Source organism: Telopea speciosissima, chromosome 8 (genome assembly GCF_018873765.1).
Source record: "Telopea speciosissima isolate NSW1024214 ecotype Mountain lineage chromosome 8, Tspe_v1, whole genome shotgun sequence".
Lineage (NCBI taxonomy): Eukaryota > Viridiplantae > Streptophyta > Magnoliopsida > Proteales > Proteaceae > Telopea > Telopea speciosissima.
In genome coordinates this window covers 8,074,065-8,094,412 of record NC_057923.1, presented here as the reverse complement: position 1 = coordinate 8,094,412, position 20,348 = coordinate 8,074,065, and the positions used below count along the sequence as shown (strand labels likewise).

Genomic DNA, 20,348 nt, shown 5'->3' with positions numbered 1-20,348 from the left:
TACGGCTGGGTCTTGCTCTCGATCAACCGAGTAAACTGCTTCTCCTCCGACTTGCTTTCGTGATAGCCCGCCTTACAACAAAGGGCTCGGAATTACACATGGCAACTCCCCTATTATTTATAGGCCACTACCTTCCCTTCCAACAGATCTAGCCTTGTCAGCCGTCCAGCTAATACCCAAGTAAATGAGTGCAAGCACAGTTCTGTACTTGGTTTTGTTGCAACTGAAGGATATGAAACTATGGGATTCTCCTTAGCTTCCACTATGGCTGCTTTTGAAATGGCTACTTCAACTAACAAATCAGAATCCAGGGGTTCTAGGTTCTTTGACAAGATAAACTGCTAGGTAAACTGATGCAACTGCTACCTTCGTTGGCGACGCACTTGGTCACCTTTTATCTTGAAACCTCTTTTCTTGCAGGGGCAGGAGTGGAAACGTCTGAGAGAGCACTTCGCGAAAGAATCGTGTGGCTCGGTGAAAGGTTTCCCGTTGGGGTTTCCGGCCGTCCAGGTCTTCACCTAATTGTGGAAGAGGGGAGGTGTATCAACTCTCTCTCTAGCGCTTGGTTGCATGGGCGTTACCCCGTTTATATAGCGGTAGGCTTTTTCTTGCTGGGGCACAACAGAAGCCTTGTCTTTGTTGTTCTCGCGCGCTAGCCATTGCTTGGTTTTGGTGCACTAGCGCTCAAGAGTTTCTTCTTTGCTCATGGAATTTCTTCTTTTCTTCGTTTGGAGAGAAAAATTAGGCCAAGATATCTTTGCCCCAGGCTCTATTCGGAATTAGGGCGGGCAGGGCCGATAGAGCCAAACTTGCACCCCTAGTGAGATCTGTCCCCACTGGTCCCTATATGGGGATTCGATCCAATCAAGAACGGATCATCTGCATGTTTCTTTTGTTTCCATAAATACCCCTCCTTTTGTAAATGGTAAAAATGGGACATGTGGTTATCTTTCACATATATATGCACCTACACGTACATGCAGAGGAATTGAACTCGATCCAAACTTGGATTTTTATCGTCTAAAGTGCACAATCCACAAGTGCAGTCTAGTGCACATCTGAGAGGGCGCCACCTGGCAGGTTTTAATCGAATGATCAGGGTTGAATCCAATATACATGTGAGTTGGGTGATCGTTGGATTCAACTCTGCAGGTTCTATTGGATTCAACTCTAATCGTTCGATTAAAACCTGCCAGGTGGCATCCTCTTAGATGTGCACTGGACTGCACTTGTGGATCGTGCATTTGAGACGATTAAAATCCAACAAACTCAGTTACATGCAGGGTAGAATATCTGAACTCACGTGCTCCAAAAAATTATCTCATCCAGTTCTCTACCCGACCTAGTCCCCCAATGTCAATAATAAAAGGGATGGCAATGACCATCTTACCTTTGCCCCGAACACTCTGCCCGGGTGGGGTCCACCCTGCTTTATTAAATGCATTGGAACTGTGCGGGGCATGGACCGGAGGAGATAAAGATCCCACGTGCTCCTACCAGTTCCAGGCTGTCAGTCCAAGATTCTAATTTCAGCGACACAACTTACTTCAATTCCAACCTTTTCCTGATTCCCTTCAATTCCCTTGAAGACAAAGACACGGCTCTTCCTTAATAATTGTCCGAGAAAACCAAATCAAACACTCAAAAGACTCAAATGGCTGACGAGGCTATTCCTCCCCAATACAAAAGCTTAGAAGGAAAAGTAGCCATCGTCACCGGCGGCGCCAGCGGAATCGGCGAGACCACTGCATGTCTGTTCGCCGATCACGGCTCGCGCGCAGTGGTGATCGCAGACATTCAAGACGAGAAAGGGGAACTTCTGGTTACCTCTATCGGTACACACCGATGCAGCTACATCCACTGTGATGTCGCCGATGAAGATCAAGTCAAGTCCATGGTTGACTGGACGATCCAGAAGTACGGCCGCCTCGACATCATGTTCAGCAACGCCGGCATCCTCAACACTCACCAGACAATCCTGGACCTCGATTTATCGGCCATGGATCGACTCTTCTCCATCAACGTCAAGGGAATGGCAGCTTGCGTGAAGCACGCGGGGAGAGCTATGGTGGAAGGGGGAATTAAGGGGAGCATAGTCTGTACGGCGAGTGCTGCAGCCAGCGTTGGTACGGGGAGGCACACGGATTATACCATGTCCAAGCATGCGGTGTTGGGGTTGGTGAGATCGGCGAGCCGCCAGTTGGGTCGGCACGGGATCAGGGTCAATTGCGTGTCGCCGTCAGGGTTGGCGACACCGATGCTGTGCCAGTCGTACGGGATGGATGAGGATGGAGTGGAGAAGGTTTTCTCCAATTCCACCAGCTTGGAAGGATTGGCGTTGAAGGTGAATCACGTGGCGGAGGCCGTGTTGTTCCTTGCTTCTGATGCGTCTGCCTTCGTCACTGGCCATAACCTCGCCGTTGACGGCGGTTACGTCCCTCGACAACCTAGAAGCGACCCAACACATTCATTTTTCCGGCCGGTTGCGATCTAACAAACTATTTCTTCCGGTTGGTCTTCTCTGTTTGTGTTTGTAGTCTGTTCTAGGAGTAGTATTTATTAGACTTCGATCTGAAGAGAAGAAAGCTTTGTCACCCCTTTCTCTCCATCACCAGTTCTTCGTCTCACCCTCCCATCCGACTTATTTCGGATTCAATTTACTAATAAAGTACAACCAAACTCATTTTCCAACTTGCATTTATTTTCTTCAGCATTTCTTGTGTCAGAGAATACAGTAATATACTTTTGCCACAATGCCTCATATGCTTTGATTGTTGAAGTTTCCACATGTGCTTCTCACCACATGTGGTTGAAATGAAAAACTAAGACTATGCTTGGATGCGAAGAAAAAACAAAAGCATACCGGGACAAAAATATTGATAATGTAATGATTAATTTATGTGTTTATTTTTCTCTTCAAATTCAAAATTTTTTGAATTTTTTTTTCTTTTATTTTTTTGCATTCAAACATAGCCTAATTTGAATGACGTTTTTACCTGAATTAGCTTAGAAAGTTAAGCATGATATTAATCTATATTTCTCTTCACGCGCACACATAGTCAAAACCAATACTATAAGCTGTCATTTTTGACAACAAAGTTCTTTCTAATGAGATCAAATCATATGATAAGGTTGTTATTCATCTATTTCTTTTATAGGTAATATCAAATTTATTGAAAATGAAAAAGAAATAAAATGTAAAAACAAGGGGACTACCCCTTACTCTCGAAGACAGACCTTACGAGCAGGGGGCCAACTCAAAGTCAAAACCACTCGGATCAAAAAGAGATCCACTCCAAACAACTCAAGAGACGACGACCCAACAGAGGACAAAATATCAAAAAAATAATAAGAGTAGAACTAAAACTCCCCATTTCTCCACAAGATATTGATTCGTAAGGGTATTAGGCCTCCTTAGGAATGATGTCTCGACATCGTTACTCCACATCTGAGCGAATGCTTCTGATAATGCTTGGAGCAGTGTTAGTCTTATTCTGAAAGATCTACAAATTCCTTTCCTTCCAAATATGGTCTACAATACAACAAAATGCTAGTTTGGTAATACCTCCTATCAGATCACCATTGAATTCTCTCTCTACTCATTGAACCTGCAACTCTACTCTCCTTCTAAGACCCCTCAAAGACGAGCACAATTTAATGATAACTCCCCAAACATGGAAAGAGAATGGGGAATCGAAAAATAGATAGTCCCTACTTTCTAACCCCGTTCAACAAAAACAACAATAATGAGTAGCCTGATTAGTAGGGGTGTCAATTGGTCAAGCCGGACCGGTCTAGGTCAGACCTAATTGGGCTTGACCATTTTGAAGCCTTGCACTGTATTCAACCGTTTATCTAATCGGGCTTGCATTGGATGGGCATAGTATGGTTTATATTCGGTCGGTCAAACTCAGGCTTTAATCGGACTTCCTTAACTAGGCCTTAATCGACTTTAGCCAGACTAAATGTCTGTTTAACTATAAACAGAATGTAAATAGGTTGTGATTAAAAACATGTTTTAACATGTCTATGCGACAAATCCTCTAACCCCCCAACCATTTGGCTAAAAGTGAGGTTCAATTAACCTATCTTTTCCCCCCTTTTATATTAAAAGTATATCTTAACATTGTCTATCTTTAGTTTATGGGCATTGGGGGGTAAAATGAGAATTTCACGTAATGATCAAAGGGTCAAGCACTCAAGCTAGGTTGGGAATAGGCAAGCCTATATTTGGTCGGGCCGGTTGGACGACTGTCGGGCTAAACCCTTGCATCGTGGACGACTAATTATAAACGGGCCAAGCTTGAACCCGACATGTCTACTAATCGGGTTAAACTAGTTTAGGCTCAGTTGGGTCTGAAATTGACACCCCTATTAAATATATCGTCTCTAAAGCTGGTCTCTAATAGAAAGGTCATCCAACTGGACCTTTATCCTCTTAAGTACAGTATACCTTCAAGTGCACCAAAAAAATACATTTGACGGTGCATATGCACTTGAAGAGTGTTTTAAACAAAAGCATTTTAAGGTGTACCGTCAGATGTACCTTTTTGGTGCACTTGAAGTGATACAAATTCCATCCAACATATACCTCCAAGAAGTAAAGGACTGGTGAATAATACAACAATACAACCAAATAGCATATGTCCAAGGCAGCTTAGGATTGGGAGTATATGTATATAAAAAATGTGTACAAATATATTGTTTGAGAGAAGAGACAAAAAAGAAAAACAAAAAGAAAAAAAATAAAGAATATTTTTTGGTAAAGGGCAAAAAAAAAAAAATTAAATGAAAAAGTGTGAAGTGATGGAGATAAAAGTGGAGTAGTTGTTGGCTATGGTTGGAAGATCCTCCTTTCACCCTTGTTAGCCTATATGACCCTTGGAGCTATGAAAAGCCAAGGCCAACAACAGCATGTGTTGACCATCGACCTCCATAGATATGTTTATTTTTCTTTTTGAAATAAAATAATGATATTGGCATCTCCTTACATCTATAAATCATCAACCAATGATCTTGGAGACAGGAGAACCAAACTTCTCCCAATCCCTCGACTCTGTCTCTCCTTCTCACGGTTCCCCTTCCCCTTGCGAAGAAGCGAGATGAAAGTTCAGTACGCATGGCATCACTGTGTTGATATGGCGGGATCATCACTAGTCTCGCCTTCATATCACATTTCCTGCTCAGACTTTCTGCAATTGGGGAAGCACAGAAGCTTCATCAACATCAAAAACAAGTACGATAGCAGAGATAAGCAATGGAAAAAGATGGTTTCGAAGAAGGGGATATATCCATGGAGTATTAACTCATCAACATCAATATCTCTTGTGATTGAAGCTTCAAGTGTGGTAGCGGCTTCCCCTTCACTGTGGGACTCCTGGAAACCTGATCAGAATGGAACTCCCGCCCTCTCCCTCAGCGACGTCTTATGGCCTTCCGCAGGCAAACCTCGATCTCCAATCTCAATTTCTAAATAGAGCTCTATCTCTATTCTCTATTCTGATCTTAGTTCTCCACCACACAAGATCACACAAACACAATTTTTTGATCCATAAAAACTCCACCTTGCCCTCTTATCTCAACTGTATGGAATTAATGGCAGGAGCATTTGCGGCAATGGCGATACTGGGAAGGATAGACCAGTTACTGGCACCAAAAGGACTTTCCATGACCGTTGCTCCCCTTGGCGCCGTCTGCGCCGTCTTGTTCGCTTCTCCTTCCTCCCCTGCTGCTCGGGTATGCTTACTATTACCCCTCTCTCTCCATGGTATCATAACAACTCTACCAATTTTTATCCTGTCCGGTTCCCTGCCCGGTACAGTTGTTCAGTTGCTCTCGTAGGGAGACGGAAATGACAACTTAACCTTACTCAGGCAGTGTGTTTGGGCAAGGGGTTAAGTCGTCATTTCTGTTGTCCAGTTCCTCTCATAGCGAAACGAAAATGACGATTTAACCTTACTCAGGCAGTGTGCTCGGGCAGGGGGTTAGGTCGTTATTTTTGACCCCCTCTAAGAGGAACCGGAGAGGATAATGATCACCATTTTGATCTTAGAAATAAGAGAATAGAGTTAGCTGGGAGTTGGTGGCATGACTCTGACTGATTTAATTAGCTCAACAACCCGTACGTTAGATTCCCTACCAAAGTCCTATCCCCATTAATTAATTATATCTTTTGCAAGTTGGATTGGACTAATCTCCTTGGAGGGTATCGCCCAATGAATGCCCAATGAGGCATCCAACGGCTCGGCTATGAATGATGAATCCTTGTAAGTTGTGGTTTCTATGTATGATTTGGTGCAAAAAATTTTACGTAAAACCAAATCGAACCATTATTGAATCATTTAGCAAACTATTTCAATGATTTTGATTTTAAATATTTCATTAGGTTTATTATTTTTTCTTCAAATGATTTCTCTTTTTTTAATTTTTTTTTATTGAAATTGATGTGAACTTAACATTGAATTGAATTGGTTATTGTTATATGTTTGGTAATTTTTTTTGTTATTCAAAAAGTTTGCATGGTTTAACTTACTATGTATATATTAATCGATTAAAATGGCTTGATTTAAACTATTTAATTAAACGGTCTCAATTTTGAAACCAAAACTAAACTATTTCGGTTTCATAGTTTCAGTGTGAACGACTCAATTCAATTTGACACTTACACGCACCTATGCTTCAGTTTGACACACATGCACACTAGTGGCATTGGCGCATTAGAGAGGAACTAAAATGGATTATTATCCTCTCCAATTCCTAAAGTGTAGGCAGTGCTAGGTGGAGATGTTGACACCTGACAGCTGTTGCATCCAATGATCCGAACTCATTGATATGGATGGTTGGAAGCGATAGCTGTCAAGTGTCGACATCTCCACCTAGCACTAGCATTGCCACACTTTAAGGAATTGAAGAGGATAATTTTCTATCTAAAATCCGGCCACTGACCAACTCCTTTTAAAAAGGAAAATTTTTTTTTATTCCACGTTGTAGTTAATTTTGCGTTTAAGTGCTTGAAATATTGAGTTGATTACTTAAATTCGACTCCAAGTCGATGGGCAATGGTTAGTAAATATTTCAAAGGTTAGGGGTAGTATTTGTATTTCATCATACCCTGGTAAATAAAAGTGTCGGATAACCCCCAAAAAAAAACCAGTTCTTCAATTCAATGGCCGGTTTCACCAACAAAGATTTCTCGGCCACTTTTTTTTATTGCAGCCCTTGGATCCTCTCCAGCACAAGTGGGTAAGCAGCCCCCCAGCCCCCGCGCACTTTGGAGAGGATCCAGATCCTAGGTTAGGACATTTTTGGGGTTAGCTGGTTAGCTTAGGGCAAAAATGGGAGACAGATGGGAAAATAAAGGATAGCTGAGGTAGGGAAGGTTGGGTTGGGTCGGGTTTAACAGGTATCTATGTAAGCGGTCGGGTTTAACAGGTATCTATGTAAGCGGTCAATAACAGTCGAGTGTTCGTCGGTTTGGCACCTTGCACTGGGAACGACCGAATGACAATCAGTCGGTTCAAAAACCAAGCACATTTAGCTAACGTGTTGGACCGGTCTCAATTGTTTGCAGTTGGACTGATCGGTTCAGGTTTGTGATTTACACCCCTAATCCGAATGTTCAAGTCTTCAAGGTGCGTTTTGGATATACAAAGACCAAGAGTAAGAGTTCAAGAGATCAAGTCTATGAGCATCATTAATCCCATTAAACAAACGGTAGAGTAATAAAAAAAAAGTCAAGGGATCGCTGTCTGGATATATATCATCAACACCAGCGCAGGGGCCAATGAGAGCTCACGCAAGGTGAAAGAAGAGGACTTTTCCAGTGGAGACACCGACAGATAATCCATATGATACCCCCAAGGAGTCGAGGCATTGTAGCAGAGTTTGGTAAAAACGATTCTTGCAGAATGCCCTACCATCACCCGGATCTATTACATGGGGGTTGAATTGTAAAAATACGCAGTCCTACGTCTGGGCACAAGAACCACACAACCTGTTAGGGTTTTTTTTCTCTCTTAAAAATTATTAAAAATGGATTAAATTTAACTTCACTCGTGGAGAAAGAAAAATCCCTTTATCACTAGTGATGTGATCATATGATTAAACTCATGGGTATAAGGGATCCAACCATACTAATCAAAGGGTTAGATTTCCAAGGTGAAGAGATTCTCCGTGAAGTTGTTATGGTCAAATTCTTAGACCTGGCTTTCCTCCAACCAAAACAGGGGTGTTTGGTCTGCCAGTGAAATGACCCAAAAACCCCTATTTTAGCTGGGCTGGATCCTCTAGCTCCCGCCATGGTTGGAGAAGAGCCAAATCCCAAATTCTCTTGGGGCAAGCATTCTATTAGAATTAGAGACAAAGAAGATTAAGTTGCACTTGGTATGCATTCTTGGAATGCATTCTAGCTCGATTTCGCATTTGGGATGATAAAAATAGCAATCCCATTGACCAAATTAACCAAATGGGTACATAAAGAAATAGCTAATGGGAATTCTCCTGTACATGCAGAAGTACAACATGTTCATGGCTCAGATAGGTTGTGCTGCTATAGGTGTCTTGGCATTCTCCATTCTGGGGCCGGGCTGGCTCGCCAGGAGCACTGCCCTTGCTGCTTGCACAGCTTTCATGATATACACTCGTTCAACACATCCACCTGGTATGTAGCTTCTTCTCCTCACCATATTAATTCTTACAGATTAAAGCCCTTCTCTGCAATCACAGTCTCTTGGCTGGTATTTGTAGCTGCAAGCTTGCCTCTTTTGTTCATTGATGGAGCCAAGTTTCACAACTTGCATCTTTGGTATGCATTGTTCCCTGGGGCTGTTGGGTGTGTGCTTCTTTGCTTTATTGTGAGTGTTTCTTTCTTGCTTTCTTTCTATTCTTTCATTCAGATATCTCTGTTGATTGAGAGGATTAATTTGTTTTACTTTCTTCTTTACATTTTGCAGCAAGAGATGGTGTGTTACTTGAAAGACAACTTCAAGTTCTGATTTAATTGTTTTATGATATCAGTACTATGCCCAACACAGTCAAAAAATATAGAAGACACCAATAGGGTCTTTCTTTTTTGGGGTTGGGGGGTAATTCACATTATATTCTATATTGGGTGAGCTCAACCACCCCCAACACTCCCACCCTTTGATCCATGGCATAGCAGCAGCTAGCATCAAAGTTTATCACCAGCCAACAGTCACAAGGGGAAGGCCAAGATTCCAAGTGATTTACATGCTAAACCGACTTGTGTTAAGAAGGTACTTGGGCGGAGATCTGTGCATCTTTAATCCCATTCTTATTAGGCTGGACAGTATACATGTAGTGCATACACAAACAAGTAGAAAAAACTTCCATCATCTTCTCTTCTTTCCTTATAGTCTGTGTGTGTGTGTGTGTGTGATCCAACCTAAAACCTTAAATTTTGAAAATCTTGAACTTCTTGATATTGAAGTATTGGAGGAGGATCCAACCTGTAAATAAATCATCATCCGTTAGGGTGTTACCTGAACGGAGATGGGAACGCAGAATGCAGCGGAAGAGGATCTCGTACAGGTTTGGTTACAAGCTTCACGAACTCGAACGATCTCCTAAGCGATCTTCGAATATCTTGAAAGGTTTCTCCACGGAGAACTTCACACCACAAATCCCTGGGAAGAGATGGAATCCCAAAGAGAACACAAAATACTGGAGAGAGGGAGAATTTGGTTTCTCACATGATCTGGTCTTAGGGTTACCTGCTTTCTATTTAAAGCCAAAACCCTAATACCCCTGCCCTTATTTAAACTCCCACTGGGAATCTACCAAAGAGGGGGAAAGAGACCCAGCCAATTAAGTGGCTGGTTCTCTCCATGCAAAGCTGATTGGGTCGGGTCCGGCCTGCCCCTTGTGGGCGGCTTGGACCAGGCCTGGCCCATGTTCGATTTACACAACCTAAAACCTTAAATTATTGGGAAGAGTTCTTCCTGTAGATTTTAAATCTCCAATGAGATGAAAACCACAAGTACTCTTGGATCGCTATAGATTAAGCCAAACCACCACTAACAAAGGATACAAATTGTAATGATACCTTGTTTGGGAATCCATTGTCACAACGACTCACATAAAAAATCTGTAGATCCTCAGAGCAAGATGCTTCTCCTCTATTCCCTTTCTGAATCACTAGCTAGATGATAGAATTGGATGCACAAGGAAAAAGAACACCAGCGTGACTCTTTCGCCTTCCCAGGTATAATATCTAATGGTTGTGTTATGGTTAGAGGAGGGACCTAGCTCTTTATTATAGAGTTTTCCAATGGGCCTACTTATCACAAGCCCAAAAGTTGACTCAAAAGCCCATACCCGCCAACCCATATTAGATTTAGCAGAGCCCGTATGACTCACTTGATTAGACCAACAAATTAATCCAATTTTGTTGAAGCCCAAGAACCCAATTAATATAAGCCGAAATGTAGAAATATTCTAACATAAAGGCATCAAGGACCTGGATGAACTGATGTGGGACAATAACTTTATAACTCCCAACACCCCTTTATGTGTAGGTGGAATGAGTGGAAAAGATAATGGGCTTGATTCCATTTGAAGGTTCAATCCTTCAGTCCTTAGGTGAAGAGAGCTCATCAAGTACATGAAGGCATTAATGACCTACCAATGTGGGACTATAAACTCTATAACTCCCAGCATCCCTTTTATGTGTAGGTGGAATGAGACATTAATGTGGAAAGATAACGCTAGGGAAATAACCAAGAGACCATAGACTTTGGTACCATGTTGGAATGTCCAACTCAAAACCTTAAGGCATTAGGTGGAGAGTACTCCTCAAGTATATGAAGGCGCTAACGACTTGGACAAACAATTTTGGACGGTAGACATACAGTACTTGGAAAAGGATCTGATGCTTGAAACAAGTAAGCAAGGCAAAAACCTGGCCCAACACCAATGTTTGGACCAAATACAAGAGAGGCCCACAAGTTATACCATCGAATTTTGGAGCTTGACATGGGCTTCATTCTTTGGAATTTGAATTATGCAGGCAATCCAAGAGAAGAGGAGGGTTGTGGGGTTGGTCTGAAGGGCCCTAGATTTAATTAGATGGGTAGGGATGGTCCAAAAATGGGCCATCTATTGAGTGAGATTTGTATGGATGGTCCAAAATGATAACGTTTTCTAGCTTTTCTTTTTTCCTTTTAAATTTTTAAATATAGACACGTGTTTCACGCAGTCTCATATGGATATAAATAAACACTCCCATCATAAATAAATATAGGGAAAGAGAATACTACCTGGTCGTGTGCGGTGGATGGCTTTGAACGTAGACACAGGATCATGTGAAATCACTGTCATGCCCCATGAAAAAGGCAGAAATTTCTGAAAACGCAACGATTATTTGGGGGGGGGGGGGGTGCGTATGTATTCTATGGCTGTTAAAATTATGCAAAGCCCATAACAATGTGCAATTTACAAGTGCCACATTATAATTTGCATGGCACCCAAATTTGGTGGTCAGGTAAGCCTCCACACTACTGAAAACATCTTTTGAAATTTAATCTAAAGAGAATTTTCCTCATAACAAAAAAATATTTAAAAATCATTGAAAATTTAGTACATGAAAAATAAAGATAATTTAACAGTTGAAAATGAGAGAGGAATATATCCAAATGATGGTCACATGGCTGAATGCTAGAGTTGGACCACCGAATTGAACAATTGATCCAAAGTTTTGTTATTTTTTTCAGCCACAATAAAAAGATTCTTGGAGAACCGATAGTTATAAATATTCCCATTATAGAACAAAGTGTCTAAAATGCCCTCAACTAGCATAAGAATTTTATATAACTACTATAATAATCATGAGTGAAAAGATTCTTTCTTCATCATGGGAGAAGAAAAACTCAAGTCCTTTATAATATCAAAAATATCTGATTGCACTCCACATATACTGTACCATTTTGCAATTAGTGTTTTGATGTGATTTTAGAAAATATAAATTTGCTCTTCCCATGATGATTTGTTAAAGGGAGAGGGACGAACTCCGAGCAAGTGGCAAAGGGGAATGCATCAATGAGGTAGGACAAAATGGTATCTTACATAGGTAACAAGCGAGGTCATTTCATGTGAGGAAGTTAGAGATAGACAGAAATGTGCAAACGTACCATGCCCCCAACGACTTAGAGAATCTTTTCCCTTTATTAAAATAAAATAACCTTAATTAATAAAAATATATATATTATAAGATAATTCATATGACTATATCCAAAGGGTATTCCTTGATGATGTTATTGGTGTGCCATGTAGCAGTTTGCTCAAAAAAAATTGGGCTGATGTTCTCTGTGCTGCAACGTAGGCTGCCCCCAAACACATGGGGTGGGTATTTCTGCCATTCAGGAGGCAAGGCAGTCATTTCACCCAGCCCCATGTGTCTAGGCACAGCCTGAGCCCCTGGCATAGAGAACATTTGGCCAAAAAAATTATAGTCGAGTACTCTGCATTACTTTGATTCTAAAACGTTAAACACAGAAGCACTACACCATGTCATCAATCCTCCTCGTGACACAAGTCACACAACCATGCTTATCGTGAAGTCATATATGTGTAGTAACTTTTTCTTTGGTGGTCGAGAACAACTGTCAAGCATAGTTGATAGAAGTGTGCAGCGTAAAAGCCCACCCTAGCCTTCTGATTCTCATCTTTCCTCTCTTCCCACCCCCCCCCCCCCCCACACCACCACCCTAGAATAGGTATCTATCGCAAAAACAAAAATCCCATGGTGACGTTGTGGCTTGCCTCAGGGGTCCACAGGTTCGCCGGTCTAGATTGATATGATTGGTGTTTACATGTACGATGGGAGTTATTTGATAGCCACGTTTTTATTTATTGAAAAGAGAAATAATTAAAAGGGAATGGGTTCTTTGAGCCAATAACATTGTAAGGGAGTTAAACGATGGAGTTTGGGTGAAATGGCATGGTTCAACACTATCGGTAAAATCAAAATCGAATGGTTTATGAAACAATTTCATATAATAAAATCAAATCGTTTATTAATCGGTTTCATAGAAAATGCCGCACCCAAAAAACCTAACTTCGTTGTGCATCCATCGTCGTCGATGGACTGGAGTAGAACATTGGCAAACAAATCGGGGGGTGAAGTGGTCTGAGGAGAGACAAGAAAGGGAATGTTGGATTATTTAGCGAAATTACATCAATAGACATTCTATTATAACACCACATCATTGTATAGAGGGTAAAAAAGTTAGGTTACAGTTTTTGTTTGTAACCTACTTGGTTACAAAAGACGCACCCATTATTTAATATAATTAAACATAGTTCATATTTTTGAATTTTGAATGATTATTTTTAGAAAAATCATAAGCAATATCTTTAATGTTGGATGAGGCCATGAGAATGTCGAGATTCCGAAGGGTGTTATTTATTTAAAATAGGAAAAGAGATCGTTGCTTGGGAACATGCACCCGCGTGCTGGACAATAGGAGCTCGCACGCAAGCATTGCCTGGGACAGGATTTTTGCCTTTCCATGGGGGCAACACAGCACTTTCACGTGTTTCTGTGGCTAGGCACAAGAGCAACACAAGTCAAGCAACTAGGTAGTGTTCTTTTCCCCTTTAACATATAAATCAAAACTTAATAGGTTTTATTCAATTTAAACGATATAAATGATAAAAACCAAAACCAAACCGTTTATTAAACTGTCTTATTTTTTAAACCAAAACCAAACATTTATTGAATGATTTCACGGTTCTGGTGTAAATCTTGGTTCGATTTCAGTAAACGATTTCAATTTGATGTACCCTTACAGGGTGGGGGAGCATGCCAAGGGGGAGTGTGGGACACGGTTAATCATCAAAGACAAGAGAGAGAGAGAGAGCACCGCCATATAGCTTAAACTATTTGGCTCGTAGAGATTTTTTCCTCAAAATTAATCAGGAGAGGGATCATTGTTAGGTTGCATAACCACTGCATCAACATGAAGGTCAATGAGCGCACGGGGGCATCCAACAAGGGTAGGATTTTTCCTTTTCACAAGAGGTGGGATGGTCATTTCTCCAATCCTATGTCTAGGCATAGGTTGTTAGATAGATTGTAATAAAAGAGAGATTATATAAATAATTTGTTATTTTGGAAAAAATGCTTTAGTCCCACATCGGAAAACTACAAAAGTTATAAATGGTATTTATTATATTACCTTCTTTATCTCTTGAATTAAATCGGAAAAGGGAGACATTCTACAGTGTATATGCGAGGACGGCGTAGCCGTCCGCACACGCACACGCGCGACGTGGGCAGTGGGCTGTAGAGGCGTTAGTGGCGTACGCACGCACTTTGCACGCTTGCATCACGATGCAAGCGATCTGATCTGGTACGTTGTTTTTTTTAAATGATCAGATCCGTCGGATTAGAAGATCCTAAGGTCACGTCCGATAGGATATGTATTTGTGAACGAGTTCATCTCTGGTTTAATCTGGACCGTTAGATCATATGGCAATTGATCTAATGGATACGAAATGAATAGATATGTCTATTCAGAAGAGGTGCTCCACTTCTATAAAATAGGAGTCATGTGTTCAAACGAATTATCTCTCCCTCTTGCAATTCAGTATCTCTAAGTGGAGTTCTGTGTTTTATATTTATTGCTTTGTTAATTCCTGAAGGTGAATTTGTCGTGTGGGGTAAATATCTCCTTTAAGATAGCGAGATCGCGTTCAAAGCAGTTTGAAGTTTCCTTCTTCGAACAGAGTTTTTTCCAAGAATTTAAAGGAGATATATTGTTATCATGGAAGGAGGATTAGACAACGCTGCTTTGAAGATGATGACGTCCCCAGACTTCGTCAAACTTGAACATTTTGATGGCACCAATTACACCCGTTGGCAAGATAAGATGGTGTTTCTGTTGACTTGTCTGAAGATCTTTTATTTGCTAAGTTCTGTGTTGCAACCATTACCAGAACCGTCTGATAAAGACACTGATGCAGTGAAGAAAGAAAGAAGTAAGCGTGAAGAAGATGAGTTAATCTGCCGAGGATATATTCTGAATAGTCTCTCAGATCGTCTCTATGATTACTACAAGCCAATCAAGTCACCATATGAAATTTGGAAACAGATTGAAGAGAAATACAGAACTGAGAAAATAGGTATGAGCAAATTTCTCACCATGAAATATTTTGAATTCAGTATGAGTGATGGTGTCAGTATCATGGATCAATTTCATGATCTTCAAGTTATAGTGGGAAAATTCCATGATCTTGAAGTCACAGTTTCTGATTTACTCCAAGTGGGGGCGATTATATCTAAACTTCCCCCCAGTTGGAATGATTACAGAAAGAAACTTCTTCATATGACAGAAGATTTGTCTGTTGGACAACTCGAAAAGCATCTACGAATTGAGGAAGAGAATAGAATTCGTGATGGCTTGGTCATTGGTTCGAAAGTGAACACTGTTGAACAAAGTGGAGTTAAGAAGTTTCATAAGAAACTAAAGATCAACAAGAAGGGAGTTTTCAAGAATAGCAGCAAAGACAAGAAAGACAGAGCATGTTTTCATTGTGGAAAAAAGGGTCACTACATTCGTGATTGCAAGTATCGGAAGAACAGTAGTGTTCCAGACAAAGCAAATGTTGTTGAATCTGCACCACAAGATCTAGTCGCAATGATGGAAATTGGTATGATTACTGAATTGCATATGGCTAGTGTGGTGAAATCTCAAGATTGGTGGCTTGATTCAGGAGCAACGGTTCATGTGTGCAATGACAAGATACAGTTCAAGACCTTTGAAGATATTGCAGGACGAGATGTTCTAATGGGGAATCACAATTCTGCTAAGGTCCTGGGAAAAGGAAGTGTTGAACTGCAATTTACTTCTGGGAAGAAATTGAAGTTAATGAATGTGTTGTATGTTCCAGAAATTCGTAAGAATTTGGTCTCTGCTAATATGCTTTGTAAGAATGGTTTTAAAACCGTTCTTGAGTCTGATAACATGATATTGTCCAAGGGGGGTGTCTTTGTGGGAAAGGGTTATTCTGTTGATGGGATGTTCAAGTTCAGTATTAATAAGATGGTTTCTAGTTCTGCTTACTTGATTGATTGTTCATATGATTTATGGCATGCCCGTTTAGGACACTTGAATCTTAGATACATGAAAAATATGTCAAAACAAGGTTTAATTTCTTATAAGCATGAAAATAAAAATAAATGTGAAGTCTGTGTTCAATCAAAAATGGTTAAGAAGCCTTTTCCAAATGTTGAGAGAAATTCACAAATTTTGGAATTAATACATTCTGATATTTGTGAAATTAATGGCCTCTTAACTAGAGGAGGGAGAAGATACTTTATAACCTTTATAGATGATTGTACAAGATTTTCACATGTATTTTTATTGAGAACTAAAGATGAAGCCTTTGATATATTTAAAAGGTATAAAGCAGAAGTAGAAAACTAAAAGGATAAAAGGATTAAAATCCTTAGAAGTGATAGAGGTGGAGAATATTTTCCCAATGATTTTTCTGCATTTTGTGAAGAACATGGGATAATACACCAAAGGTCTGCACCTTATACACCTCAGCAAAATGGCATAGCTGAAAGAAAAAATAGGACACTTGTTAATATGGTAAATGCTATGTTATCAGGTGCTAGTTTACCGAATAACTTGTGGGGTGAGGCATTATTAACTGCATGTCATATAAGTAATAGGATTCCTTCTAAGAAAATACAATCAAGTCCATATGAGTTATGGAAAGGAAGGAAGCCTAACATTGGATATTTTAAAGTGTGGGGGTGCTTAGCCTTTTATAGAACACCAGATCCTAAAAGGACAAAATTAGGTCCTAGAGCACTTAAAAGTGTGTTCGTGGGATATGCTGAAAATTCAAAAGCATATAGACTTTTGGATCTGGATTCTAACATAATTGTTGAATCAAGAGATGTAGAATTTATAGAAAATAAATTCATCAATGAATCAAAATCTGAAGAGGTACCTATTCAGACATCATCTTCTATTTTGGAGTCTAGTGGTCACACTAACATGGAAACTCAACCATCTCTTAGTTTAAAAAGAGATTCGAGTGTGATTAGTGAACCCAAAAGAAGTCAAAGAGTTAGAAAAGAAAAGGACTTAGGTCCAGATTTTATTTCCTCACAAGCTCTTGTTTTTCTTATGGAAGGGAATAGGAAAGTTGTTCTAAATGAAATACCAATAGTATTCAATTTAGAAGATGATCCTAAAACATATAGTGAGGCTATGTGTTCCAGGGATTCAGCTTTCTGGAGAGAGGCTATAAATGATGAGATGGATTCCATAATGTCTAATGGCACATGGGTGCTAGTTGATTTACCTTAAGGATCTAAACCCATAGGTTGTAAGTGGGTATTTCGAAAGAAATTGAATACAGATGGATCTGTCCAAAAATTTAAGGCAAGGTTAGTTGCCAAATGTTTTAAACAAAAGGAAGGCATTGACTATTTTGATACATATGCACCTGTTGCTAGAATAACATCCATTAGAGTGTTATTTGCCTTAGCTTCATTATATGACCTATGTGTTCATCAGATAGATGTTAAAACAGCGTTTTTAAATGGTGATTTAGATGAAGAAGTCTATATGGAACAACCTGAGGGTTTTGTTCTACCTGAAAATAATAAGAAAGCCTGTAAATTAGTTAAGTCATTGTATGGCTTAAAACAAGCGCCAAAACAATGGCATGAAAAATTTGATCAAGTAATTTTGTCAAATGGTTTTAAGCATAACAGTGCAGACAAATGCATATATTCTAAATTTACAAACACATATGGTGTAATTATATGCCTCTATGTCGATGATATGCTTATTTTTGGAACTAACTTAGTTGGTGTACTTAAAACTAAGAAGTATCTTACTTCAAAATTTGAAATGAAAGATTTAAATGAAGTGGATACTATTTTAGGAATTAAAGTAAAGAAACATAGTGAAGGGTTTACTTTATGTCAGTCACATTATGTTCAGAAAATGATAGAGAAATTTAAATTTTTTGACATAAAAGAAGCAAGCTCTCCTTATGATTCTAGTTCTAAAACAAGCGAGCATTCAGGTAGGGCTGTGGCACAAGTTGAGTATGCTAGTGCAATTGGAAGCCTAATGTACGCAATGCATTGTACAAGACCTGATATAGCTTTTGCTGTTTGTAAACTTTCGAGATACACTAGTAATCCTAGTGTGGATCACTCGAAAGTCATTGGTCGAGTTTTTGGATATCTTAAGAAGACTATGAACTTTGGTTTATTTTATAGAAATTTTCCAGCAGTGTTAGAGGGATACTCGGATGCTAGTTGGATCACCAGTAGAGGTGATAATAAGTCCACATCTGGATGGATTTTCACACTAGCTGGTGGAGCCATATCTTGGGCTTCAAAGAAGCAAACTTGTATCTCACATTCAACCATGGAGTCTGAATTTATAGCTTTGGGAGCAGCAGGAAAAGAAGCAGAATGACTTAGAAATATGTCACTGGATATAGAGTTGTGGCCACAACCGATGCCAGCTATTTTTCTGTACTGTGATAGTGAAGCCACTATGTCTAATGCTTATAGTAAGATCTACAATGGAAAGTCTAGACATATAAGCTTAAGACATGAATATGTTAGACAATTGATCCAAGATGGTGTAGTTACCATTCTGTATGTAAAGTCTAACAATAATTTAGCGGATCCTTTTACGAAAAGCCTTCCTAGGGAGCTTGTAGAAGATACATCCAAAGGAATGTGGCTGAAACCCTTATAGTCACCAGTAGTGGGAACCCAACCTTATGAATAAGGTTTAATGGGTAATAACTAGCTACTGTTAAGTGATTGTAAAAACATTGAATTAATAGCCCAAAAGGTGTCAATGTTAACTGTTATGAGTTGAGGGTAACTTCTATGAAGTTTTAATAAGGTTTTTGTAAAGTAAGAGTATCTACAATAACAGAGATACTAAAGAAAAACCTACCTATATGAATACTGATATGGTGCCGTTTCTAAACAAGAATTTAGGGTTTATTCTTGCAAGTGTTCATGAATTCAGGATAGAGCACAGGGCCGTAAGAGTGCTACTATGTTATAGGTTTTGACATAGAATCAATCATAGTTGTGTGTGTGGTATTTCCGGTTTTAATACTTGTAAGAATTGGTTTAATGCTAAGTCAACCACATTCTACGTTACGACTCTGAAATACTTACACTAATTAAAGGTTTAATGCCAAGCCAACCTTTTCGTATACATAACTATGTAGTTAGAGATATTAAGATGTTTATTACAATCTAGTGGGGGATTGTTAGATAGATTGTAATAAAAGAGAGATTATATAAATAATTTGTTATTTTGGAAAAAATGCTTTAGTCCCACATCGAAAAACTACAAAAGTTATAAATGGTATTTATTATATTACCTTCTTTATCTCTTGAATTAAATCGGAAAAGGGAGACATTCTACAGTGTATATGCGAGGACGGCGTAGCCGTCCGCACACGCGCACGCACACGCGCGGCGTGGGCAGTGGGCTGTAGAGGCGTTAGTGGCGTACACACGCACTTAGCACGCTTGCATCGCGATGCAAGCGATCTGATCTGGTATGTTGTTTTTTTTTAAATGATCAGATCCGTCGGATTAGAAGATCCTAAGGTCACGTCTGATAGGATATGACTGTTGTGAACAGGTTCATCTCTGGTTTAATCTGGACCGTTAGATCATATGGCAATTGATCTAATGGATACAGAATGAATAGATATGTCTATTCAGAAGAGGTGCTCCACTTCTATAAAATAGGAGTCATGTGTTCAAACGAATTATCTCTCCCTCTTACAATTCAGTATCTCTAAGTGGAGTTCTGTGTTTTATATTTATTGCTTTGTTGATTCCTGAAGGTGAATTTGTCGTGTGGGGTAAATATCTCCTTTAAGATAGCGAGATCGCGTTCAAAGCAGTTTGAAGTTTCCTTCTTCGGACAGAGTTTTTTCCAACATAGGTGCCATGTAGCTTGGCAGCCTTATTTTTCCCAAATTAATAGGGAAAAAGATCCCACACAAGCCTGCATGAAATGACAGCCCCACATCTCACCCCAAATTAAAAATCTCATTCCCATTGATGCCATGTGCATGCTCTCATTGACCCCACGCATGTGTAGGGGCCATGTAACCTGGTACCAAACTTTGCCCAAATTAATAATAGGGCAGCATAGCATACGTTAGCATTGTGCCTATCTTCTATCATTCTTTCTATGAAATAACATATCTACCCCTTATTATGGCAGGAGAGAGACAGATTCGTAGACATAGGTGGGGCTAGTCAATGAAGGAATTCAATCCCAGAAAGAGAAGATTATATCTGAGTACTC

The 20,348-nt window shown here is 39.8% G+C and overlaps 2 protein-coding genes across 2 annotated transcripts; both read left to right on the top strand.

Moving 5' to 3' along the window:
* The first annotated feature begins 1,626 nt into the window (after positions 1 to 1,626).
* Positions 1,627 to 2,522, top strand: LOC122670421 (short-chain dehydrogenase reductase 3b-like). Its single transcript, XM_043867291.1, has one exon. The coding sequence runs from the start codon at positions 1,655 to 1,657 to the stop codon at positions 2,492 to 2,494; it is 840 nt and encodes a 279-aa protein (XP_043723226.1). The 5' UTR covers positions 1,627 to 1,654; the 3' UTR covers positions 2,495 to 2,522.
* A 2,616-nt stretch (positions 2,523 to 5,138) lies between these two features.
* On the top strand, positions 5,139 to 9,000 carry LOC122671265. Its single transcript, XM_043868395.1, has 5 exons — positions 5,139 to 5,442; positions 5,603 to 5,736; positions 8,512 to 8,659; positions 8,746 to 8,852; positions 8,952 to 9,000. The coding sequence occupies exons 1-5, from the start codon at positions 5,139 to 5,141 to the stop codon at positions 8,991 to 8,993; spliced, it is 735 nt and encodes a 244-aa protein (XP_043724330.1). The 3' UTR covers positions 8,994 to 9,000.
* Positions 9,001 to 20,348: the final 11,348 nt, after the last annotated feature.